Source organism: Cheilinus undulatus, linkage group 1 (assembly GCF_018320785.1).
Source record: "Cheilinus undulatus linkage group 1, ASM1832078v1, whole genome shotgun sequence".
Classification (NCBI taxonomy): Eukaryota; Metazoa; Chordata; class Actinopteri; order Labriformes; family Labridae; genus Cheilinus; species Cheilinus undulatus.
The window spans coordinates 59,062,535-59,089,659 of NC_054865.1; the positions used below are offsets into that span (position 1 = coordinate 59,062,535).

General features: G+C 45.7%; 1 protein-coding gene across 1 annotated transcript in view; it reads right to left on the reverse strand.

The window, feature by feature from the left end:
- Window positions 1–27,125, reverse strand: part of LOC121509235 (CD81 protein-like) — a 47,143-nt gene that overhangs the window by 3,974 nt on the left and 16,044 nt on the right. Inside the window, exons 2-7 of the mRNA XM_041786454.1 lie at window positions 23,870–23,984; window positions 12,032–12,129; window positions 9,753–9,827; window positions 8,336–8,455; window positions 7,822–7,920; window positions 5,432–5,515 (exon numbers count right to left, since the gene is read on the reverse strand). Of these exons, the coding sequence (XP_041642388.1) occupies window positions 5,432–5,515; window positions 7,822–7,920; window positions 8,336–8,455; window positions 9,753–9,827; window positions 12,032–12,129; window positions 23,870–23,984 (591 nt within the window). The remainder of the gene's footprint in view (window positions 1–5,431; window positions 5,516–7,821; window positions 7,921–8,335; window positions 8,456–9,752; window positions 9,828–12,031; window positions 12,130–23,869; window positions 23,985–27,125) is intronic.

Below are 27,125 nucleotides of genomic sequence, written 5' to 3' on the forward strand. Positions count from 1 at the left end.
TTAAATATGGAGATAGAAAATAAACATAGGAGATATAGTAATGATTTAAAAAATGGAGATAAAAAAATAAATAAAGGAAAAAAAATAGAGATTAAATATGTAGATAATAAATGAATATAGAAGAAATATTAACAATTAAAATAAGCAGGTAGAAAAAAAAATAGGAGAAAAATTATATAATATAAATAAGTTTGAAATAGCGAGTGTTTCATAGACTTTTAACCTGGTGCTTTCACCATCAGTGAACTCCTCTGCCTGCTGTTTCAAATTGTCAGCTCTAATCTAGCGTGCGTCTCTGAGGTTTGGCGAGTGTTCCAGCTCTAATCTAGCGTGCTTCTCTGAGGTTTGGCGAGTGTTAGAGCTCTAATCTAGCGTGCTTCTCTGAGGTTTGGCGAGTGTTAGACCTCTAATCTAGCGTGCTTCTCTGAGGTTTGGCGAGTGTTAGAGCTCTAATCTAGCGTGCTTCTCTGAGGTTTGGCGAGTGTCAGAGCTCTAATCTAGCGTGCTTCTCTGAGGTTTGGCGAGTGTTGCAGCTCTAATCTAGCGTGCTTCTCTGAGGTTTGGTGAGTGTTCCAGCATGCTTCTCTGAGGTTTGGTGAGTGTTAGAGCTCTAATCTAGCGTGCTTCACTGAGGTTTGGTGAGTGTTAGAGCTCTAATCTAGCGTGCTTCTCTGAGGTTTGGCGAGTGTTAGAGCTCTAATCTAGCGTGCTTCTCTGAGGTTTGGCGAGTGTTAGAGCTCTAATCTAGCGTGCTTCTCTGAGGTTTGGCGAGTGTTAGAGCTCTAATCTAGCGTGCTTCTCTGAGGTTTGGTGAGTGTTGGAGCTCTAATCTAGCGTGCTTCTCTGAGGTTTGGCGAGTGTTCCAGCTCTAATCTAGTGTGCTTCTCTGAGGTTTGGCGAGTGTTAGAGCTCTAATCTAGCGTGCTTCTCTGAGGTTTGGCGAGTGTTAGAGCTCTAATCTAGCGTGCTTCTCTGAGGTTTGGTGAGTGTCAGAGCTCTAATCTAGCGTGCTTCTCTGAGGTTTGGCGAGTGTTAGAGCTCTAATCTAGCGTGCTTCTCTGAGGTTTGGCGAGTGTTAGAGCTCTAATCTAGCGTGCTTCTCTGAGGTTTGGTGAGTGTTGGAGCTCTAATCTAGCATGCTTCTCTGAGGTTTGGCGAGTGTTCCAGCTCTAATCTAGTGTGCTTCTCTGAGGTTTGGCGAGTGTTAGAGCTCTAATCTAGCGTGCTTCACTGAGGTTTGGCGAGTGTTCCAGCTCTAATCTAGCGTGCTTCTCTGAGGTTTGGCGAGTGTTCCAGCTCTAATCTAGTGTGCTTCTCTGAGGTTTGGCGAGTGTTCCAGCTCTAATCTAGCGTGCTTCTCTGAGGTTTGGCGAGTGTTAGAGCTCTAATCTAGCGTGCTTCACTGAGGTTTGGCGAGTGTTAGAGCTCTAATCTAGCGTGCTTCACTGAGGTTTGGCGAGTGTTAGAGCTCTAATCTAGTGTGCTTCACTGAGGTTTGGCGAGTGTAAGAGCTCTAATCTAGCGTGCTTCACTGAGGTTTCGCGAGTGTTCCAGCTCTAATCTAGCGTGCTTCACTGAGGTTTGGCGAGTGTTCCAGCTCTAATCTAGTGTGCTTCTCTGAGGTTTGGCGAGTGTTCCAGCTCTAATCTAGCGTGCGTCACTGAGGTTTGACAAGTGTAAGAGCTCTAATCTAGCGTGCTTCACTGAGGTTTCGCGAGTGTTCCAGCTCTAATCTAGTGTGCTTCTCTGAGGTTTGGCGAGTGTAAGAGCTCTAATCTAGCGTGCTTCACTGAGGTTTCGCGAGTGTTCCAGCTCTAATCTAGCGTGCTTCACTGAGGTTTGGCGAGTGTTAGAGCTCTAATCTAGCGTGCTTCACTGAGGTTTGGCGAGTGTTAGAGCTCTAATCTAGCGTGCTTCTCTGAGGTTTGGCGAGTGTTAGAGCTCTAATCTAGCGTGCTTCTCTGAGGTTTGGCGAGTGTTCCAGCTCTAATCTAGCGTGCTTCTCTGAGGTTTGGCGAGTGTTCCAGCTCTAATCTAGCGTGCTTCTCTGAGGTTTGGCGAGTGTTCCAGCTCTAATCTAGTGTGCTTCTCTGAGGTTTGGCGAGTGTTCCAGCTCTAATCTAGCGTGCGTCACTGAGGTTTGACAAGTGTAAGAGCTCTAATCTAGCGTGCTTCACTGAGGTTTCGCGAGTGTTCCAGCTCTAATCTAGTGTTCTTCACTGAGGTTTGGTGAGGGTTCCAGCTCTAATCTAGCGTGCGTCTCTGAGGTTTGGCGAGTGTTCCAGCATGCTTCTCTGAGGTCTGAGGTTTGGTGAGTGTTAGAGCTCTAATCTAGCGTGCTTCTCTGAGGTTTGGTGAGGGTTCCAGCTCTAATCTAGCGTGCTTCTCTGAGGTTTGGCGAGTGTTAGAGCTCTTATCTAGCGTGCTTCTCTGAGGTTTGGTGAGTGTTCCAGCTCTAATCTAGCGTGCTTCACTGAGGTTTGGTGAGGGTTCCAGCTCTAATCTAGCATGCTTCTCTGAGGTTTGGCGAGTGTTAGAGCTCTAATCTAGCGTGCTTCTCTGAGGTTTGGCGAGTGTTAGAGCTCTAATCTAGCGTGCTTCTCTGAGGTTTGGCGAGTGTTAGAGCTCTAATCTAGCGTGCTTCTCTGAGGTTTGGCGAGTGTTCCAGCTCTAATCTAGCGTGCTTCTCTGAGGTTTGGCGAGTGTTCCAGCTCTAATCTAGCGTGCTTCTCTGAGGTTTGGCGAGCGTTCCAGCTCTTATCTAGCGGGCTTCTCTGAGGTTTGGCGAGTGTTCCAGCTCTAATCTAGCATGCTTCACTGAGGTTTGGTGAGTGTTCCAGCATGCTTCTCTGAGGTTTAGTGAGTGTTAGAGCTCTAATCTAGCGTGCTTCTCTGAGGTTTGGCGAGTGTTAGAGCTCTAATCTAGCATGCTTCTCTGAGGTTTGGCGAGTGTTCCAGCTCTAATCTAGCGTGCTTCTCTGAGGTTTGGCGAGTGTCAGAGCTCTAATCTAGCGTGCTTCTCTGAGGTTTGGCGAGTGTTAGAGCTCTAATCTAGCGTGCTTCTCTGAGGTTTGGCGAGTGTTAGAGCTCTAATCTAGCGTGCTTCTCTGAGGTTTGGCGAGTGTCAGAGCTCTAATCTAGCGTGCTTCTCTGAGGTTTGGCGAGTGTTAGAGCTCTAATCTAGCGTGCTTCTCTGAGGTTTGGCGAGTGTTCCAGCTCTAATCTAGCGTGCTTCTCTGAGGTTTGGCGAGTGTTAGAGCTCTAATCTAGCGTGCTTCTCTGAGGTTTGGCGAGTGTTAGAGCTCTAATCTAGCGTGCTTCTCTGAGGTTTGGCGAGTGTTAGAGCTCTAATCTAGCGTGCTTCTCTGAGGTTTGGTGAGTGTTGGAGCTCTAATCTAGTGTGCTTCTCTGAGGTTTGGCGAGTGTTAGAGCTCTAATCTAGCGTGCTTCACTGAGGTTTGGCGAGTGTTCCAGCTCTAATCTAGCGTGCTTCTCTGAGGTTTGGCGAGTGTTCCAGCTCTAATCTAGCGTGCTTCTCTGAGGTTTGGCGAGTGTTCCAGATCTTATCTAGCGTGCTTCTCTTAGGTTTGGTGAGTGTTCCAGCTCTAATCTAGCATGCATCTCTGAGGTTTGGCGAGTGTTAGAGCTCTAATCTAGCGTGCTTCTCTGAGGTTTGGCGAGTGTTAGAGCTCTAATCTAGCGTGCTTCACTGAGGTTTGGCGAGTGTTAGAGCTCTAATCTAGCGTGCTTCTCTGAGGTTTGGCGAGTGTTAGAGCTCTAATCTAGCGTGCTTCTCTGAGGTTTGGCGAGTGTTCCAGCTCTAATCTAGCGTGCTTCTCTGAGGTTTGGCGAGTGTTCCAGCTCTAATCTAGCGTGCTTCTCTGAGGTTTGGCGAGTGTTCCAGATCTTATCTAGCGTGCTTCTCTTAGGTTTGGTGAGTGTTCCAGCTCTAATCTAGCGTGCTTCTCTGAGGTTTGGCGAGTGTTCCAGCTCTTATCTAGCGGGCTTCTCTGAGGTTTGGCGAGTGTTCCAGCTCTAATCTAGCGTGCTTCTCTGAGGTTTGGTGAGTGTTCCAGCATGCTTCTCTGAGGTTTGGTGAGTGTTAGAGCTCTAATCTAGCGTGCTTCTCTGAGGTTTGGTGAGGGTTCCAGCTCTAATCTAGCATGCTTCTCTGAGGTTTGGCGAGTGTTAGAGCTCTAATCTAGCGTGCGTCTCTGAGGTTTGGCGAGTGTTAGAGCTCTAATCTAGCATGCTTCACTGAGGTTTGGCGAGTGTTAGAGCTCTAATCTAGCGTGCTTCTCTGAGGTTTGGCGAGTGTTAGAGCTCTAATCTAGCGTGCTTCTCTGAGGTTTGGCGAGTGTTCCAGCTCTAATCTAGCGTGCTTCTCTGAGGTTTGGCGAGTGTTCCAGCTCTAATCTAGCGGGCTTCTCTGAGGTTTGGCGAGTGTTCCAGCTCTAATCTAGCATGCTTCACTGAGGTTTGGCGAGTGTTCCAGCTCTAATCTAGCGTGCTTCACTGAGGTTTGGCGAATGTTCCAGCTCTAATCTAGCGTGCTTCTCTGAGGTTTGGTGAGTGTTCCAGCATGCTTCTCTGAGGTTTGGTGAGTGTTAGAGCTCTAATCTAGCGTGCTTCTCTGAGGTTTGGTGAGGGTTCCAGCTCTAATCTAGCGTGCTTCTCTGAGGTTTGGCGAGTGTTAGAGCTCTTATCTAGCGTGCTTCTCTGAGGTTTGGCAAGTGTTAGAGCTCTTATCTAGCGTGCTTCTCTGAGGTTTGGCGAGTGTTCCAGCTCTAATCTAGCGTGCTTCTCTGAGGTTTGGTGAGTGTTAGAGCTCTAATCTAGCGTGCTTCTCTGAGGTTTGGTGAGTGTTAGAGCTCTAATCTAGTGTGCTTCACTGAGGTTTGGCGAGTGTTAGAGCTCTAATCTAGCGTGCCTTTCTGAGGTTTGGCGAGTGTTCCAGATCTTATCTAGCGTGCTTCTCTGAGGTTTGGTGAGTGTTCCGGCTCTAATCTAGCGTGCTACACTGAGGTTTGGTGAGTGTTCCAGCATGCTTCTCTGAGGTTTGGCGAGTGTTAGAGCTCTAATCTAGCGTGCTTCTCTGAGGTTTGGCGAGTGTTCCAGCATGCTTCTCTGAGGTTTGGCGAGTGTTAGAGCTCTAATCTAGCATGCTTCTCTGAGGTTTGGCGAGTGTTCCAGCTCTAATCTAGCGTGCTTCTCTGAGGTTTGGCGAGTGTTCCAGCTCTAATCTAGCGTGCTTCTCTGAGGTTTGGCGAGTGTTCCAGCTCTAATCTAGCGTACTTCTCTGAGGTTTGGCGAGTGTTCCAGCTCTAATCTAGCGTGCTTCTCTGAGGTTTGGCGAGTGTTCCAGCTCTAATCTAGCGTGCTTCTCTGAGGTTTGGAGGGGGGTTGGAACTCTAATCTTGTGAGGTCTCACCATGATAACAGCGACCACAAGAGCGGCGATCCCGATCAGATAAATCTTATCTGAGAACAGATCCTTGATCCTTTGGTGGCAGTCCTGCAGAGAAGAACAACAAACACGTCAGTGACACCCACAAAAAAGCACGCCACTGTTAAGCCTGAAAATGCTTCTTGCTGTCATTGACAGCGTAGATAAATGTAGCCCTCTGCGTTGATGCTGACCCCTACACCATAGCCTGACTCGACCTCCAAAAAACCCTAACAATGCGTCGCAGTGATGCGGACCACAGGGCTGTGATTGGTCAGCTCAAAGAGTCATTTCTCCATCCAGGTCCCATCCCGTTCTCAGCCTCGACTCGTTTAGCGGTCATACAGACCACCTCCCCAATCGTCTTCCCTGCCGTCTGCGCTTCAACATCTGCAACAAAAGAATGTGTTTGTCGATATCGATGAGCTCCAAACACACCCGCTCCACCTCGGTCGCCATGACCTGAAGATAAACAAGAATTCGGGTGTGAAACCACACACACACACACACAGCCACACCCCCTAGCGACATGGCGGTGAATTACAGAGCGATGAGTTCCCTGGATGCAGAACTTCGAATGGTCAATGCGACGCAGAAGGATAAATTAGGCTTTAGCCTGCAAACTAGTGACTGAAACCCAGAGGCATTCCGGGTAAAAGATAAAAACGCTTCAGGAGTTTCAGTAGTGTGTGTTTGATCCAACACGGTTCTGTGTCCGTTTCTAACCAGAGAGAAACCGTACCCATTTGTTCCGCTGTGTAGTCTAGCTTAGCCTAGCTTCCTGATGGTACGACCAGAGAGTTAGCAATGCTAACGCTACTGCTACTGCTACGTACCTCAGAGGACTTTAAAAATACTGGAATATCCCTTTAAAATGTGAAGAAAATGACCAACATCTATTCACAGTATCGCTGCTGAAGGCCCGTGTTCCAGGATCGACTTTGTTTTTACACAATGGAGTGAAATAAGTAAATAAATAAATAAAGCTGTTTGAGGACAGAATGAGAGGAAATCTCTGTCCTCATTGTCTCTGCAGGAATAAAGCGACGTGTTTGGGGCTTCAGGACATCATGAGAAACCTCCAGAACCGACCTGAATGTAGATTTCATGGTGAAATAGACTGAGAGAGAACTAGGAGTAAATAAAACTAAACTCATGAAAATTGAAAAACAGATTTAGTCTAAACAGGGGTCATCAACCACATCTGCACCAGAATATTATGGTCTGATTGAGATATGATTGTAGTAGTATTTGTATTTCTTTTCGAAACAGAGGATATTTTTAGGAATGTCAGTGGGATCTATCCCTGTTATCTATAATGCAGCAGGACACAAAGAGACGGACCGGCCCACAGGACTGTCCCTGAAAATCCCAAATAATGGGCCCTCCCCAGCCGTGATTAAGCACTAATACTCATTCATTTTTGCCACTTTTAACCCTTTAATTACTTCATTCGGACATTTCTGCAACACTTTCTGCCCCTCAACTTATTTTCGATCATTTTTGCCACTTTTGCCCATTTTGACACTCTTTAACCCATTTTTGCAACTCTCCTGACAATTACTGTTCCCGTGTCCCACTCTTTAACCGCTTTTCACTACTTTGCCAGGCTATTTTTGAAATATTTTTGCCACTTTTAGCTCATTTTTGATACCTTTTATCCTCTTTAAAACAAATTTTTCTCTTCTTTAACCCCTTTTAAACCAGTTTTCCTGAACATTTTTGCCCCTTTGTGTCTCTCCACAACCCATTTTGCCACTTTCTAACCCCTTTTCATCACTTACTCGGGCCATTTCTGCAACATTTCTGCCAGTCTTAACCCATTTTGAAAAATATATTGACTAATTATGAATGACAAGTGAATTTCTGTAAAAACGGGTCAAAATCAGATCATTCTAAAACTATTTCAATAGTCTTTTTTTTGGATGGATTTAACAGCTGCAGACATTTGAAGCCAAAAGATACTCTTAAAACTACGACTTCTTCTTTTCCTCCTTTTCTGAATCTAATGATCCTCTGGGGGCCGGACAGGGGGCTTTGGGGGGTCTGATTTGGCCCCCGGGCCCCGCCAGTTGATGATCAGTGGTCTAGGCGTTGAAATAAAATCTTTTAGGGCTCGTGTACGTCATCAGAAAATAGTTGATTATTTAATAGACCCATCCAGCCGTCCCTGCTGCAGAATAATAAAATCCTCATCAGGTTTAACAGAAACAGCAGCCAGGCTCTCCTCCTGCTGTCATCTATGTCCTCCAACCATTCAGCAGCTCTACCTGCAGTGACTCCGCCCACTGTGACATCACAGACTATAACCCCAGCCGTCCCATTGAATTCCTCAGAGTCTGTGGTCATGAGGCAGCTAGGGGGCGCTCACTCACCACCATGGTTCCAGCAGACGGGCAGAAGTCGGTCGCTCCGAAGAGGTCGGTGAACTTAGTGTAGAAGGCGGAGCCTTGTCCTTTACCGCAGCAGACCAGCTGAAACAGACAGACGGACACGGGTCAGCAGGACCGGGACCCTGTTTACTGGCCTCCTGTCAGGTTTAGGACTGGTTCAAAGGTTTTTATTCAAGGTTTTAAAGGGTTTAGATTAGCATTGTAGGATCCTGCTGACCTCCTGAACCGCCACAGTCCGGCTCCACGGCTCAGAAGACCCGTGCTGCATGGACGTGACAGAGTACGGGGTACTCCTCCAGTCTCTGAGGAGCAACCCGTACTCACATCTCACAGGTATCCCAGAGACCAGGTATACTTTATCAAATAGACTTTGGGGTTGGGTCTACTCAGATCCTGGCCCTTCCATAAAACCAGCCTAAACCCAGATCCAGGTCTAGTCTTGTAAATGAGCGACTCAGAAACCAAACATTAACGCCGTTCTCTCTGAGCTTCTTACCGTCTCGTGGAAGACCTTGAGCACCGAGGCGGCCGCATGCCTCTTCTCTCGTTCCGTCAGGGACTCGCTCATGGCCTTGTCGTACACGGAGTCGTAGAAGGTCATCATCTCCTTCGCCACCTGAAACAACAACAGCACTGTTAGAGACGCCGCTGGGCTACGGTTGCCTGTAGGGGTCAGTCTGTCCCATCTACAGGGGCTGGTGTCCTCAGGACCAGCAGCTGGGTCCTGGTCCAGGTCCAGGTCCAGCTTGTTGTCCCCTGGTTTGAGGTTCTGTCTCACTGAAAGCATGAAAACCTCTAAAGTCTGGTTTGTGGTTCACAGAGATCCTGAATCTGAGTACGGGATTATCTGGAGAAGCTCCTCTATTGGCTGTTAGCGTCACATGATGCTGATGATGGACAGGAAGTGGAGAACGGCGGTTCTCAGTTAGTGAACATATAAAGAAGATGGTCTGTTAGAGCTCTAGGGGGCGCTGCAGTCATCATCAGACCACTAACAAGGGACCTGGACTACCTGGAGAGGAGCTGATCCAGATCACTGAGGACTTAGTCCTGCAGACCTACTACAAAAGGTCTAGAAAGGGAGACCAGAGTCTAGAGAAGTCTGGGACTGAGACCGGAGTCTACAGGAGTCTAGGACTGAGACCAGAGTCTAGAGGAGTCTAGGACTGACACCAGAGTCTAGAGGAGTCTGGGACTGAGACCAGAGTCTAGAGGAGTCTGGGACTGAGACCGGAGTCTACAGGAGTCTAGGACTGAGACCAGAGTCTAGAGGAGTCTAGGACTGAGACCAGAGTCTAGAGGAGTCTAGGACTGAGACCAGAGTCTAGAGGAGTCTAGGACTGAGACCAGAGTCTAGAGGAGTCTAGGACTGACACCAGAGTCTAGAGGAGTCTGGGACTGAGACCGGAGTCTACAGGAGTCTAGGACTGAGACCAGAGTCTAGAGGAGTCTAGGACTGACACCAGAGTCTAGAGGAGTCTGGGACTGAGACCGGAGTCTACAGGAGTCTAGGACTGAGACCGGAGTCTAGAGGAGTCTAGGACTGAGACCAGAGTCTAGAGGAGTCTAGGACTGAGACCAGAGTCTAGAGGAGTCTGGGACTGAGACCGGAGTCTAGAGGAGTCTAGGACTGAGACCAGAGTCTAGAGGAGTCTAGGACTGAGACCAGAGTCTAGAGGAGCCTCTTTAACAGCTTTTCTCCCTGGTTTTGTCCTTACATGCCACTCTTACAGGTGGTCTCTGTATATTTGGCCTGCCCCCAGGGTGTGATTGACAGCTTCCACATCAACATCGACCACATTAACTGGAGTTCTTTCTAGCTGAGCTGAACAGACTACCCTGGAGAACCCTGAGGGTTGGTCTCTGTGCGTGTTGTTTTCATGTTTTAGCGTGTGGCGTGTGTGCGGTCTCACCGTTTCTCTGTGCGTGAAGCCCCAGATTCCTGCCGCTACCTCACAGGCAAACAGGATGACGAGACAGGCGAAGAACTGCAGGAGAGAACAGAGACGTCAGTGAGGATCCAGAGGAGCGTTCCGTACAGAGACAGAGAGTCTGGAGTTAACATCAGAGCTCTAAAATCAGAGCTGACTTTAATCAGGTATCTGAGGCCACACCTGCTCAGGTAAGATAACAGGCTAAGGTGTGAACACGCTGCAGTATCCTGGTTTGGAAGAATAATCCGGTTTCTAAAAACCCACTGGTGTTGCCATCAGGATCCTCTGGTCCGTGTAAACGTGCTCACTAGCGCCACCCTCTGATCAGGGATGCTGAGTAGAAACTGACCCCGGCTGAATAGAGGGAGAAGCCCCTGACTGCAGAGTGGCGGCGCTCAACGTTCAGCGTTTGACTCCACCCATCTCAACATTCCATTAACCAATGGCGTTCAGTCTCATTACAGACAACTTCTACTTTTTACCCCGTCTCCCGCTCTACTCCCCACTTATAATTTCTCTGATTATCCCTGTTTTTAAGTATCCTGTCATCTCTGATAGTGTTCAGGTCAAAGCTGGTCCTCTACTTGTGCCTTCTATCCAAACCTCAGAAACATCCACCCCTCTCCGGAAAATACATCATTTATCCCAGAAATGGTTTCAATCACAAATGTTTTTGGTATGCATGTGTTTATTTCCTTTATGTTCATTGGAACAACACAAAAATCAGAAGAAAAAAGACAAAATTGACATAATTTTACACAAAACTAAAAAAATGGGCCGGACAAAATTATTGTCACCCTCAACTTAATATTTGGTTTCACAGCCTTGGAAATAAATAACTGAAACCAATCTCTTCCTATAACCATCAACAAGCTTCTTACTCCTCTCAGCTGGAATTTTGGACCACTCTTCTTCTCCAAACTGCTCCAGGTCTCTCAGATTTGAAGGGTGCTTCTTCAACAGCAGTTCTGAGATCTCTCCATAGGTGTTCAATGGGATTTAGATCTGGACTCATTGCTGGCCTCTTCAGAACTCTCCAGCTTTGTCTCCAACCATTTCTTGGTGCTTTCTGAGGTATGTTTGGGGTCACTGTCCTGCTGGAACACCCATGACCTCTGACCCAGACCCAGCTTTCTGACACTAGGCCCTACATTGCGGCCCAAAATCTTTTGATAGTCTCAGATTTCATGATTCCTGTCACACAGTCAAGGCACCCAGTGCCAGAGGCAGCAAAACAACCCCAAAACATCCTTGAAGCTCCTCCATGTTTGACTGTAGGTACTGTGTTCTTTTCTTTGTAGGCCTCATTCTGTTTTCTGTAAACAGTAGAATGACGTGCTTTTCCAAAAAGCTCTACCTTAGTCTCATCTGTCCACTAAATGTTCTCCCAGAAGGATTGAGGCTTACTCAGGTACATTTTTGCAAACTCCAGTCCGGCTTTTTTCTGTCTCTTTGTCAGCAGTGGGGTTCTCCTCGGTCTCCTGCCATAGCGCTTCATCTCATTCAGATGACCACGTATGGTCCCAGCTGACACTTTTGCACCCTGAGTCTGCAGGACAGCCTGAATCTGTGTGGAAGTTGACTGAGGATGTTTATCCACCATTCCAACTATCCTGTGTTGCATTCTTTTGTCAGTTTTTCTCTTCTGTCCACGTCCAGGGAGATTAGCCACAGCTCCATGGTTATAAACTTCTTGATTATATTACACACAGTGGACAAAGGAATTCAGGATCTCTGGAGATGGTCTTTAACCTTGAGGTTGTTCAGATTTTTACACAGTTTAGCTTCTTAAGTCCTCAGACAGTTCTGGGCTCTTCTTTCTCTCCTCCATGCTTGGTGTGACACACACAGACACACAACACAAAGGCTGAGTCAACTTTTAGACATTCTAACTGGCTTCAGGTGTGATTTCTAGATTGCAGCACCTGTTACTGCCACAGGTGAGTTTAAATGAGCATCACATGCTGGAAATAAAATGATTTACACACAGTTTTGTGTAAAATTAAGTCAACTTTGTCTTTTTTTCTTCTGCTTTTTTGTGTTGCTCCAATGCACATAAAGGAAGTAAACACATGTATACCAAAAACATTTGTAGATGCAACGACTTCTGGGGGAAATGGTGTATTTTCTGGAAAAATTCCAGGGGTGCCAATACTTTGGTCCCTGACTGTAGACACGTCTCCTGTGGGTTTCTCAGTTTTAAATTCATTCCTATAAAATCAGATGTTGGAACAAAGAAGGCTTTAAGTGTGACTCACAGTTCCCAGAAGGCACTGGGACTCCTGGATGGCGCCATAACAGCCAAGGAAACCGACCACCATCATGACTGCTCCCACGGCGATCAGGATGTGGACACCTGGACAGACACAGTATTGATTGGTGTATCAATCACCATGGTAACAGATTAAAACAGACTGATCACTGGTCGTTAAAGGAAACCACTAAAAGGTTAAAAAGGCGGCGGTCTGAGAGCTCTCAGCTCCCACCACAGTCAGACACAGAGCACGGCCAGCAGAGGGCGCCGTGTTGTTTCTCAGCCAGCAGAATGAAGTGAGTCATGATCCAGTTATGCTGACAGGAAGCTGCGCCGAGGTTTCTAACACAAAAAACGTCACGGCCATAACTCATCAGAGACAGGACGGGGGATTCTGGTCTCTGCTGCACTCCTCCAGAACGCAGAGCCCTGGAGTCCGTCTGAGGGTGACAGCTGAGGAGAGGAAGTCAAATCGGGCCCGTAAAGCTCAGGTCAAAGGTCAGAAGTGTCGGGGTCAGCGGGCTGAGAGGGGGAAGAACACATTACCACTGTTCTGTGAATTTAATTTAACTCCAGAGAGGAGAACTTCACACAAACATGCGCCGGACTTCAGGACAAAGACTCAGCAGGATTTTAAAGTCAGACACGGCCACGAGGACGGCCAAGGAAAGACCGTTTACTGACGGAGAAGTCTGGACTCTTCAGGGGTTTGGGTAAGGGTTCACATGGGTGCTAGACCCCTAGTTCCTCTGAGAACAGGTCCTGTCAGCTCCATGTTGGAGTCTCTGTGATTTCAAACATCCTCAGCAGCAGCAGGAAGGACTCCAGCATTTCTGACCGGACTGATGCTCGTCTCTTCTTCACAGTCACTAGACACAGTGCCACCTACTGGACCAGATGCACAGGAGTGTCGGGGGGGTGGGGGGGCAACAGCACTGGGGCATGAAGGGTGAACACGGAGCGGAGACGGTGATGTCATAGGGAGCTGGTTGCCGTGGTTTCAGGCATCATCACTCCTGCTGTCAGATCTGAGAGTCTAACTGGATTTCAGACCACTAACAGTCCACAGCCCCCCCCCCAGGCTCATTTCTAAATCGATATGTTGGAGACGGGCCAAGCTCTCTCAAACCGAGGCTCTTATGTCAGGCACACCCCCCCCCCACCCCCCCATTATTTAATGCAATCCAAACGATGCTCTCCATAATTCCATTTACTTAAACGTCTCTTCCTGTCACTGCTGATTTAATCTTCTCTGCCATTACGCTCTCTGTGAGCGCGCTCTTCATCCTCCTCCTCATCCTCATACGGGTTAGCCGTGTTCTGAACCAGCGCTGTGATCAGATGGTAAAGACACAGCGAGCGTCCTGCAGCCTTCACTGTGATGTCAGACCGGCTGTCTGAGTAAACCTGAGCGTCACCTCCTCTGCTTCCCTTTAATTCTTCATGGCCCCGCCCACAATCAGAAATTCTTACGTTTTTAAATGAGCCGAGTCTGAATTAAAAATATCAGGGGGAAGAGGAAGTGGCAGAGAGGAAGGCTTTCATTGTTTAATACACAACAGTCGGATGTTTGATCCAAGCAGAAAAACACGTGGATTTAATATTTAGAGGGGCACGCCGCAGTCAGACAGATCCTGGACCAGTAGACCCCTATCAGAGGATCTCTGAGAGTCCACTTCTGTTAAAACTGTGCTCACTCAGGTTCATCACCACAGCCACAACAACACAGGACCAGCAACTACCTACTATCCATCTGGACACTGACCACACCCACCCCTTGCTCCACCCTAAAGGTGTGGACTTAGCCTGGTAAAATGCAGGACATCCAGAGCGTGACCGCGGTTGTGTCAATCCTTCCTCAGGTGGGCTGTCCCTCCACGTCTACGCCGTACTGCAGCCTCAGCTGTCGGCCCAGACACGCCTGACGGTCTGCACGGGACGGGGACAACAGACGCCTCAGAGTGAAGTCTGATTGGACCACAGTCAGCATCATCTCTGCAGCTCTGAGGCAGCTGATCAAACCTTTGTTTCCCCCTTCGTCCTAGTACCACCCTCTGCCCCGCCCCTCGTCAGCTGACAGCCTATCAGAGAACATCTCTACCACCAGGTCCTGAACAAGATCAGATATGAACGAATAATCCAGACCCCCACAGATCAACGTCTGTCCATGAAGGCTGGGTGGGCAGACGGGGGGGGGGGGGGGGCTGTTCAATTTAACTTTATTTATAAAGCACATGGTCTAGAGATGATGGACTGATGACGTGAAACACTCCCTGTCTACCAACACCGTCACTCATGTTTGACTGTGAAGGTCAGACAGAGGACGGACGGCTGCAGAGAGCTAGCAGGAAGACGGCGGTCAGAGTGACGGTGGAGGATGGACACTGATAGGCTGTGACTCTCTCACATCGCCACACATATGGTGGTTATTAATCATCACAGACTCCACAGAGAGAAAATCCAACATGCTGTAGCTCTAATATCAGGATAAACTGATGAGAGTTTGTGGTAATGATGCTCTGATTAATGCTCATCTAAAGGTCCAGTCTCTTCCTCTCTATCTGACCACCAACAGCCAATCAGAATCCAACCTGTGAGTCTGCAGCAGCCGAGGGACTCGCCGACAATCACGCCACAAAGTGGCGGTTTCCATTTCTCTCTCAGAAATCTTTGAGTCTGTCTGAAGTCCCAGCGCTAAAGAGACGGGTGAATTTAACCGTTTATGTGGACTTAAGCTGGACCAGACCAGTCTGGATCAGGGGAGTCAGACTCAGTCACAGCAGGGGCCGGACTCTGAACCTGGGTCTAACCTGAGGGCCTTACAGGGTCCAGATTTAACCATAAAATGTCGACCTTATTTTCACCACAAATGAATTATGGGTAGGGCTGGGCAATTAATCGAAAATTAGATTGAATCACAGTTTAGGCCGCTGCAATTTTCTAGTTGCAGAAGCGGCAATATTTCTTGGACCTGACTTTTGTGTTAAAATACCAGATTAAAACTCTTTATGTCAGCAGAGATGTTATACATGACGTCATCAATCATTCAAGAGCCATTTTTTTTTAGAATAGTCTACAAAAAATCCTACTTCTTAATTTTGTACTGTTTTCTTATGAACCTCCCGAGACCTGAGCTTTTGTTTGGAAAGCATTTTGACTTTTTCCTAATTTTTCCTCTCCAAGCCCCCCCCCCCAAAAAATCCTTTAGATAATCATCAAATCTTTTAGTGAAGTTTTATCATTCCCCCAGAATTCCATGTAAATTCATGCCCATTTTCAAGCCAATTCCCCAAATACCAAAGAACATTTATATGAAAATGTGACTGCAAATTCTGAAAAAAATACCAATACATTGCCCAAAACGCCATGAAAATGATAGAATCATCCAAACGTCAGGATAAACCACCTAAAATTTCTATGAAAATGACCAAAAAGTTCATAAACAACCTCTACCTCCAAATTCCTGATTCCAAAAAAATTTGCGAATAAATGTCCCATGAAAATGCCTCAGAACAATCCAGCAAATTTGCCACAATTCTTCCAATAAAACTCTCTAAATTTACCGACATATCCTTTAAATTTTCATGAAAATACGTGTTACTTTCCAAGCAAATTTCCCAAAATATCCAAATAGCAGTGTATCCCAACATTTCAATCAAATTACTTTCACTTAAATGGATATTCTGGACAAAAAAATTCAAATAGCAGAATTTATTACTGAGCTGTTAGGAAGCCGACCTGTAACGTCCTCATATGTGCATGCTGGGTCTTAGGAGGGTAAATATACAAAACCCCTTCATCAGAAGGTGATATTTTTAAAGAACTGTTCAGCTCTTGTTAAGGAATAAGCAAAGTTAAGGAAAATCGTATTTCAAATCGCAATTGGATTGTTTTCCAAAATCGTTCAGCCCTAATCATGGGGTTAAAAAACTGTGAGCATGAAAGTTAAAAACTCAAAATCTGAGATAAAAAGTCAGACTTAGAAGTTTAAAAGGTGACATTAAGAAAAGTAACTCTGAGATCTGTGGCTGTGTAATACTCTGACTTAAACTGATCTGCCATTACGTTTGTCTGCTTTTCTCATCTTCAGTATGTCTGTTTAGTATTTTTGTGTTGTTTTATTCTTGTTTCTGTGTTCGTTTGTTGATGCTTTTTTTATTTTGTTTGTGCTGTTTCATTATCATACACACAGGAGTGATGCTTCTTTTTGCCCATCATCCTGCAAAGCCATGTATATTTCTGTATTCATTGCTATATCCAAATTGTTTAGTTGTAGGTTACTGTCATTCTTGTGTTTATGTATGGATGATTATTAGTGTTAAAAAATCAAATAAAATATAAATCTTTAAAAAAAAGGTTTAAAAGGTAAAAACATGACATAATCAGAATTATGTTTTTAAAAGTCAGAACACTGAAACCGTGAATTTTAAAAATCAAAAACTGAGATAAAATTCAAAATTATAATTTTTAAATCTAAAAAAAGATCAGATAAAAGTCAAAATCCTGACTTTAAAAGGTCAAAGCTTTAAAGTTATAAATCTAAAAGGTAAAAATGTGAAATAAAAAGTCAGAACCAAAACCTTTAGTCAGAACTGTTGAAATCACAGAGAAAACACAGATTTCTTCTAGGTGCCTGACTTTTTATTGAATGATTTCTACTGTTTACTTCTTCTGATTTTTTATAAATCATGAAGGTTAAGTTAACATTTTTAGGGCACGCCGGTAGTCAAGTGGTTAAGGCATGCGCCACGTACGCAGGCGACCCGGGTTCGAATCCCGGGTCAAGTGCTTTGGCACCATGTCCCATAGGTCTCCTCCCTGGCTCTGACTCTATCCACTGTCCTCTCTAAAAAAAAGGCCAAAAATAAAGTTTACATTTTTATATCGGAGGAAATCTGCAGACCTCATACTGGTGACCAGTTAGAATAAAATACAATCTGATCTGGTGGGCCAGGTGTAACTGCACCACGGGCCGGATTTGGCCCCCAGGCCTTGAGTTTGCCACCCCTGGTCTAGATCCTGATCCTCTTATAAATCTCTGAGGATACAGTACGGAGTCGTTTCCAGGTCAGACATGAGTATCTAGGAGTTTCACTGAAATCTCCACATCTATGGCTAAAATGACTCCTGTGTCTGAGTCCCAGCTGGGATGGTTCCAGGTTTTAAAGCGAAGACGCCCCTGGTTTCCAGGGTCCTGGTGAGACTGTCCCAGAGGTCGACAGTCGTTGCTGCTGTTCTGTTGCTGTACCTCCTTACCGTCTGCTGACTCAGATGGACCTAGGGCTGAACAATTGGGGAAAATAATCTAATTGCGATTTTTTTCCCCGATATTGCAATCGCGATTTTAATATGCGACTAAGTTCCTCATCTCATATATTTCCAGCATAAGTCATTCCATTCTATAACCAACACAATGTTACATTAAACAATTTTGAAAAAATAGAGAATTGTGCTGATTTTGACTCATAAAGCAAATTAGGTATGACTTGTATTAAAGGGAGTGATCATTTTGGTCTTTCTCATTTATAATAAGAAAAACATCCAAAAATGAAGAAAGTAGGATTCTTTGTAGATCATTTCTAAACGTCCTTGAATGATTGCATGATATACTGCATGATATCAAATAAAGCAAATAAAGATTTAATCTGGCATTTCCACACAAATTTCAGGTTAAAGAAATATTGCACCTTCTGCGATTTAAAAATTGCAGCATGCCATATTGCCATTTAATCTAATTTGTGATGAATTGCCCAGCCCTAGATGGATCCGGGTTATTCTGACATCAGCTGAGGGTTGATCTCCACATCCGGCCCGCTAACATGGAGCTGGTTCTGGTGGGAGCTAGTCTTGGAAACGTGAAGCTTCCACAGAGAGCGCTGGCGCCGGGCTGCCCATACTTCACTGCAGTTAAACTGGTGATCAGGATAAAGAGACGGAGGAGGATCAGTTCTCCCCATGAACAGTTTTATTTCTAACAGATCTAGAGAGCGTTAAATCTCCCAGGGTCCATCCTGTGAGGCCGGCCCTGAAGGGTTAAATCCAGTCTGCGATGTCTGAGGATCTCACAACCTCAGGACGTCCCACACAGAGCTTTCCTGTCTCAGCTCTGTTTAGGAACAAACAGCCGGTTAGTGTGGTCACAGTTTCACACTCGCTGACTCAGAGCGCCGCTCTCACCGCCGTACGGCTGCCTGACTCTCACTGTAACACTGGCGGAGGTTTCTAAAGGGAAGGAAGTCACTGTGTGACTCTCGCTGACAGAGAAGTGATGCAACGACAGAGCAACAGAAGAGGAAGCAGAAGTGACACGTCTGTTTAAACCCTCGCTGTTTAACGGGAGAACCATCAGAACCGGAGACGCTGTGATTGATCCAGAACCCATCATTATCAGACCATAATCCCTGATCTGGAGACGGGACGTTGGAGGCACCAACCACTGACACGGCTGAGCTGAGCCGTCTGCAGCAGGAGTTTCTTCTTCTATTTTATTTTATTCCATTTTATTTGATTCTATTTTATTTTATTTTGTTTTATTTTATTTTATTTTATTTTATTTTATTTTATTCTATTTTCTTTTCTTTTCTTTTTATGTTATTTTATCTAATTTTATTTTATTTTATTCTATTTCATTTCATTTTATTTTATTTTATTTTATTTTTTTATTTTATTTTATGTTATTTTATCTAATTAATTTTATTTTATTTTATTCTATTTTCTTTTCTTTTTATGTTATTTTATCTAATTTTATTTTATTTTATTCTATTTCATTTCATTTTATTTTATTTTATTTTATTTTATTTTTTTCTTTTCTTATATTCTTGTTATTTTATCTAATTTATTTTATTTTATTTTATTTTATTTTATTTTATTTTATTTTTTTCTTTTCTTTTCTTTTCTTTTATTTGCTCAGCAGACGGTCCGGTCCACATGATCATCACTGTCTCCCACACAGACTTTAAAATGAGATGGGACATCCCTACTGCTGACGGTTCAGGAGAATAAAAACAGTCCAGAGTTTATTAAAGGACAAACGGCGTTTAGTTGATCTGGACCACGGTGGGCGGAGTCAGAGTGAGTGGAGGTGAGAGGAGGGAGCAGATGTGGAGGTCAGGAGTTCTTAGAAGGAGGAGACGGAGCGACTGGAACACTAACCACATCCAGATGGACGAGTGGGGGAGGGGGAGTGGAAAGAAGGAGAGGAAAACTTTCACAGGGAGGGAGGAGGAGGGAGGGGCCGCTCAGGAGGGACGGTCAGTGAGGAATTTTTTCCTAAACCGACGACGAGGTTTTTTTCTCCTCCCCTGAGGAATGGAGGGAGTTTTACGTAACGGGAGGATGCAATCATGGAGGCGGGAGGAGAAAGTAGTTCCTCTTTGACGGCTGAGCGACCACAGAAATGCTCGCCCTCTCCCTCCTTTGTTACTGCACATGCCCCGCTACAGCCGCCCCTCTCTCTCCCTCCTCGCCGGCCTCTCTCTCGTCCCTTTGGTTTCTTCACGTCCTGATCCGTGTTTTCTCACACTTGTAAATCTCAGTCTAGACTTTCTAGACCCTGAATGGAGAAGGAAGTCTCTCAGCTGCAGAGGATGATCTGGTTTACTGATGTTAGAAACACTTGTATGCCTCTACTCTATCAGACAGTGACATCTGAGAGTAGCCCTGAGCAGGAATTATTAATAATCAGAATAATGCGTGTTGGTGGGGAGGATCCGTTAGAATAAGGCTGGACCAGAGCTCAGAGCCATCTCTGGCTGGGGTGATCAGTTTGATCGCAGGTATTCTGGCTTTAGTAGCGGGTCTATTGACACGTCTGGTAGTCTGTGCGTTCATCGCTATAACGCGCTAACATCCAGGTTTATTAGTCTGAGATATTTTCTCTCAAACTGGGCGGGGCCTGAAGACAAATATCCTGGTAATACTGGGAGGGGGCCGTGCAGACGGGAGTCAGGGGTCTGAACGTGGACATGGCGGCGTGTTCTGCTGCGTGCAGCTGCCACACATGTCCAATCTGACACGCATCATCACAACTTTCACACCAGGGCGTATTCGCTCTTCCTCCATCAGTCTGACCTCCAGAGCTCTCCCCTGATTCACAAACATCCTACAGGGGGCTTTTATTTTGAAAAGCACAAACCAGAAGTGTTCTTGTTTATCTTTTCTGTGACCTCCTGTACAGGAGGAGGAAGAGAGCTTCAGAGAATAACTTTAGGGAGTGTCCTGGTCACGGTCTTCAGACGGAACATTCTAGAGATCTGCTGAAACAGGATTAAAAAGCTCTCTGCTCATCAGGTAGCCACCATTTCAGCCAAGCAGAGCACAGAAAAGCCCGGCGAGCCCTCTGCTCTCTAGACTCTCAGCACCCTCTGCAAACATGAAACCAGGTCGTGTTCTGGCCAACACGCGTCTGAACCCGTCTGAAACATGGCTGCTGCGGTTTCTCTGGAGCAGACGCTAAAACGACTTCTCTCTCTGTGGCTGCAGACATTTCTTCTTCTTTATAAATCATCTCTGACTCTGAAGCATCCTCTGTCTCAGACAGCTGTGCAGACCGCCCTGCTGCTAATGTGCTAACACAGACACACGATTAAAATACCATCAGCTCAGCTGGACACTGAAGTTTGGATAAAAACACACATTAGTAGCCTCTAGAGCAGTGCTACTCAACCAAAGAGCCAAACTGTTGAAAAATGCATTTGCAAGAGTGACAATCTACGTAGAAAAATGTGGCAAAAATGGGTGGGAAGTGACCAAAAAAATGAGTTAAAAGGGGCAAAAATGGTAAAAAAAGCAGCAAACGCTGGGAGAAAAGGGACAAAAAAGGTTGGGAGGTGACAAAAAAAGAGTTAACAGTGGCAAAAATGGAGCAAAAAAAGATCAAACAGTGACTAAAATGGGCAAAAAGGGGCATTGAATTGCAAAAGGCAGCTTACATGGGCAAAAAAAGAATCAAAAAGCAGGATAAAAGTGTAAAAAAGGGTAGAAAAGTGACAAAAAGAAGTGGCAAAAATGGGCTTAAAGCGGCAAACACTGGGAGAAAAGTGGCAAAAAAAAGAGTTAAAGGTGACAAAATGGTCCAAAAATAGGGCAATTAATGGCAATTTAGATTAAATTGCAATATGGCATGCCTCAGCTTTCAGACAGTGCAATATTTATTTAAATGTGTCAAAATAACCGTTGGATACATGGTGCAAACTTTCAAGTGCCTCTTTTTTTGTTTTTTTTTGCTGATTTTTGTTTTTCTTTATCAAAATTAGAACAATGTGAGAAATGATCATCCTTTAATATAGCAACTGATATCAAATTTGCTTTATTAGCCAAAACTGCAATAAGATATATTTTTCTAAATTGTTAATCTCTAGCTTTAGTTATCAGATATTATTGTTATAATATAAAATTTTTGCTCATGTTGACTGAACAAATAAGACGAGGAACTTAAAAATTAATGCATATTAAAGCACAATATTGGAGGAAAAAGATGCCGCTGGGTTATTTTTGTAAATCCTTCTTTCCAAAAGTGACAAAAACATGAAAAAATGAGTGAAAAGTGACTAAAATGGGCAAAAACCAGAAAAAAGGTGGAAAAATGGGCATCAAGCATGAAAGAGCGGAAAAGTGGGAAATCAGTGGCATTAAACCGCAAAAGGCGGCTCAGATGGGCAGGAAGCCAAAAAGTACAAAAGCTGGATAAAAACGTCAAAAATGGGCTAAAAACAGTAAAAATGGAATTAAAGTAGCAAAAAGCTGCAAATAAGGGCAAAATGGAAACATGCAGACAAAAATAGAGGTTGACAATTAAAGCTACTGTGAAAGTGTGGGACTCAAACAACAGAACTTTAATGTGATGATTTCTGAGGTCAGAGTTCCTTTTTAAGGTTTTCTGGGTGATAATGATTCAGATTTAGACCTAAAGAGCCACAGGTTGAGGATCACTGCTCTAGAATCTAAGTCAGTCAGACTCTTTAAGACTCTTTAAAGTCCAACCCCGCCCTGTCCCCCTGTTTGACCCCCCCCCCCAGGACGATGACTCAGCTGTGGCGCTCTGCTTGGACAGGACAGCGGATCACTTCATGTGGATTCTGAGTCCTATGGTGAGCTCTGTGTCCTCTTTAGTCCTGAGATCCTGGAGCTGCCCCGCTTCACACCACAGTAACAGTTTCACATCCAGGTGGGTGGGTTGGGGGGGGGGTCCTGTACCTGTACTGTCTCTACATGACCCCAAAGTACGGCTGGATGAAAATCCAATCATAAGGACCCATCTGACCCTGGCGTCAGTTAATCAGGGTTCATTGTAGCTGTTTTTTTCTTTTCAGCTTTAAATGAAGCTGAAAGACCAGAAGAATCATCAGAGAACAGTTCCACTCAGAACCCTGCAGACCAGCAGAGAACGGTCTACAGTGGAACAGCTGGACTAATGACCCTTCACTCGTCCTTAATGATCCGTATGATCTCATTACCGCCGCTACACGCCGCTACCCTTGCAGCCGTACTGCTGAGGTTTAAAGTCCCAGCACGTCTACCTGAGTAGATCCAGACAGGACTGTTACACCTGTACGTTCTAGACCTATAGGGTCTAGAATCCTCAGACCAACACTCTCAGTTCTGCTTTTAGTCCAGGGTCTGTCCCGGTTTCTGTGAGGAAATCTACGGGTTAACGGCGCTGTGGTGAGTATGTCAGAAAGGAGCTGCCTGCTGTGATAACCGCTCTGATAGGGATCAATAATTAACTAATCAGGTCTTTAAGCCTCACCTACTCCTTTTAATGATCAATAATAGATGCAGCATCCTCTGAACGGTCAGACCGCCAACAGGAAGTCCTCACCGTGATGAAACAGAGAGCTCAGAGTTTACAGCCGCTCTGCTGTTCACCAGAGAACGGAGGAACGTCTGACCTCCAAAACCCTGAAACTGTGACGCTCTTTAACACGTTATCAGCTCACTAACTCCTGATCAATCACTGCTGCTGATCGCTGATCAATACTTCACTGACAGGTGCTTCTGCTCACCTCAGTCAGACTTTTATCCAACCGGCTCCACTGACAGTGAACGCCTGCACTGGCCTGTGAGCTCCCATTGGCTGGTTTACTTAGCTGTGCACACCTACTGAGTCAGCAGGTTTGCTTTGATTGGCCCATGATTAATGTGACAGACAGAACATTCATCCAATCACCCTGTGAGGATTCTCTGAGGGTTCTGCCCTCTCAGACACTGGATACAGGAAACCCAGAGTCTGTAAATGTAACCCTAAGAGATTTTACTGCTCTAACATCAGGATGGTCAGAGTATCACTGCTGCATGGTGACCACCTCACTACTCCACAGAATCACTGCTGCATGGTGACCACCTCACTACTCCACAGAATCACTGCTGCATGGTGACCACCTCACTACTCCACAGAATCACTGCTGCATGGTGACCACCTCACTACTCCACAGAATCACTGCTGCATGGTGACCACCTCACTACTCCACAGTATCACTGCTGCATGGTGACCACCTCACTACTCCACAGTATCACTGCTGCATGGTGACCACCTCACTACTCCACAGAATCACTGCTGCATGGTGACCACCTCACTACTCCACAGTATCACTGCTGCATGGTGACCACCTCACTACTCCACAGAATCACTGCTGCATGGTGACCACCTCACTCACTACTCCACAGAATCACTGCTGCATGGTGACCACCTCACTACTCCACAGTATCACTGCTGCATGGTGACCACCTCACTACTCCACAGAATCACTGCTGCATGGTGACCACCTCACTACTCCACAGTATCACTGCTGCATGGTGACCACCTCACTACTCCACAGGTGAAGCAGACCGGTGAGATACTCACTGATGTAGAAGGTGCTGGGGGGCTGGGCTCCTTCAAACTGCTGCTCCAGCAGGTTACTGGTCTTTGGGTCATGTCTGAGCCACAGGGCCACGCCCAGGATCACGCCTCCGGCGAGCTGCAGCACACACACAGAAAAACCAGGTCAGAACACTTCATCACTCTAACATTGTAGCATTGTAACACTCTAACATTGTAGCATTGTAACACTCTAACATTGTAGCATTGTAACACTCTAACATTGTAGCATTGTAGCACTCTAACATTGTAGCATTGTAACACTCTAACATTGTAGCATTGTAGCACTCTAACATTGTAGCATTGTAACACTCTAACATTGTAGCATTGTAGCACTCTAACATTGTAGCATTGTAGCACTCTAACATTGTAGCATTGTAGCACTCTAACATTGTAGCATTGTAACACTCTAACATTGTAGCATTGTAACACTCTAACATTGTAGCATTGTAACACTCTAACATTGTAGCATTGTAGCACTCTAACATTGTAGCATTGTAACACTCTAACATTGTAGCATTGTAGCACTCTAACATTGTAGCATTGTAACACTCTAACATTGTAGCATTGTAGCATTGTAAAGCTGTAAAACTGTAGCATTGTAGCTTATATGACAGTCCTGTCAGAGCTGGAGGGCAGGGTTTCTCCAGACTACGCACTGATGTTCCCGCTGAGGCCCCGTCCTTCTTTACTTCACCGTAAACCTCATGGGGGCGTAGGACCACCAGGAGGGAGCTCTAGTTCTCTAACCCTCATAGTGGACTCTGACCCGGGCCAGACCTTGGATGTATGTGGGTATGTTCATGGCATGTCTCTTAGATGGATGGTGTCTGATGTCAGCTACTCTGAATCACAATAAAAACAAAAGAATGATGCTAAAGGCAGCAGGAAATCATGAGTCTGACTCCAGCAGATCCACCATGAAAGCAAAGGCCCTGAAAGAAGCCCTGGACCAGCCCTGGACCAACCCGTCTGGGATCAGGTCATCTCTGCTCTCACAGCTGGACGAAGACTGTCAGGATGAACCATCCTGTCCTCCAGACTGCCAGTTCCACGTCTGATGTCTGTCCGTCGCCTCATTAATAAAAATAAAATCAGGAGCAAGAAGCGGATGACATGATTCCATGGCTCTTCTCTCCTCAGCCTCACAGAGAACATCTGTAGTCTGAGTCTCTGCTCCGTCAGCCTCAGCTCTGCGGAAATGTCAAAATCTTCCACTGAAGGAAAAGTCCCCCTTTAAGGAAAATATGCTCATTCATTTTCCTGGCTGTAAATCAGCTTCATCTGCAGCTCGACTCAGAGACGGCAGAGCGGGGAGTCCTGAAGACAGAACCCTGTCAGCATGGAAGTCTGAACCCTGTCTGCATGGAAGTCTGAACCCTGTCTGCATGGAAGTCTGAACCCTGCAGATCATTCAGACATCGGGAACAATCCGGACTCTCTCTGAGCTCTGGCGGCAGCTGATGATCTAAAATAAAACACTTTTATATCACAGAGCAACAAGAGTCAGCCAGCAGACGTCTGAGTGTGAACGACAGCACACACTCATCACGGTAAATCCAGAGGTGTAGGGATGTTCCTGGTGGCTGATTGGACCCCGTCTTAGAGATCAACACTACCACAGCCAACCGCTGAAGCTCCACTCAGACCGTCGCCAGCGATTGAGCTCTGATTTAGTTGATTCAGTCATGCTGTGAATGTTGTAAATGAAGGAAACTAACTTCCTGTTTGCACGTCAGGCCTAAACACAGCTGAGGAGGACGCAGCAGAGAGAACGTGCTCAGGCTTCAGTGTGAACGCTTCAAAAGAAGGCGTGGTCGTTCCTAACAGGTAGATGAACTGTGGGTTTGAAGAGGTTCTCTAACTCCAGCCGCACGCCGCGTTATCTGAGATAGGAAAGGCTGTGGAGCTGAAGCAGACATGAGTCATCCTCAGTGGAGATGTGAGCATCTCTGTGTTTGCATGTGTTCCTCCTCCTGTTAGGGTGCTGATTAGAGATACACTGATATGTTTTTTCAGGGCCAATACCGATTATTAGTAGTCAAGAAGGCCAATATTTGGGGCCAATATTCATTCGCAGTAAAAGTGAAAATATTGGCGTCAAAATTTTGAATAATACAAACTCCAACACTTAACTTTGTTACGAGACTATTCATCCCTGAACACCATGCAGTTCATGTAGGCTTTATGGTGCAGGTACATTAAGTCTTGCTGCTCTCTAATAGAAACTATCAAAGACAGCTTCAGGACACTCTTCATCTAACAATATGTCATTTTCTGCTGTTTGGGATCTCTCAGTCAACACAGAACAATGTAAAGTAAAATAGTTAAACAGCCATTACTGCCTTCACACAAACACACTTCTCACTATTATCACTGATATTTCCCTTTCCATATTATCAGCAACCTTGTTTGAAGTGATAAAACTGTTAAAAACACTAAATAGCCTACAGCATCTTCACTTTAATAATCAGTGTTTATTATAGGAACAGACAGGGGGCGGTAATGCACCAGAGTGATGGATGCCAACCGCCGTAAAACCGAAGAAGAAGAAGAACAGACAGCGGCCGCTAACGTGCTGGGCCTCACAGTAACGTTAGCAGTCATGAGTTGTAGAGTTTCTCATGTGTCGTCCACACAAACACACACTATTCTGTACCATAACAGACGTTCTCCCCATCGCTACAGTCTGCTGAGCGTCTGGAGCCAGAGGAGGAGAAAGCGGACCGGTGGGCTAACGTCACGCTAAAAGCTAAACAGCCTTCACCTGAACGTGCTTTCCTGCAACAACACTGGACTGAATCAAGTTCACTAGGTTTTTCAATCTCTCTCTCTCTCTCTCACACACACACACACACTTCTACTATCACGGACTATTTCCATATCGATATTATCAGCACCCTTGTTTCTAGTGATCAACAGACACGTCTGGAGGGACTGCGAGCGAGCAGAGCTGCCGCTCATGTTTATCTAACGTTACTGGGCTCACAGTGAGGTTACTGGTGGATGTGAGTGTAGAGGACTGGGATGTTTATTACGATTTCAGGAGTGTCTGCTGCCTTAACTTACCCTCCAAACATTTAACTGCTCTCCGGAGCATCTCCTCTCAGGAAAACTTTTTCTGTGCATGCACAGCTTTCACTGCTGATTGGCTGTTACCCGTGCGTGTAACCAATCAGATGGTGCTGTAGGTGGGACAATGCTGCAGCTCAGACTGTGCTGCAGAGAGAGTGACTCCAGA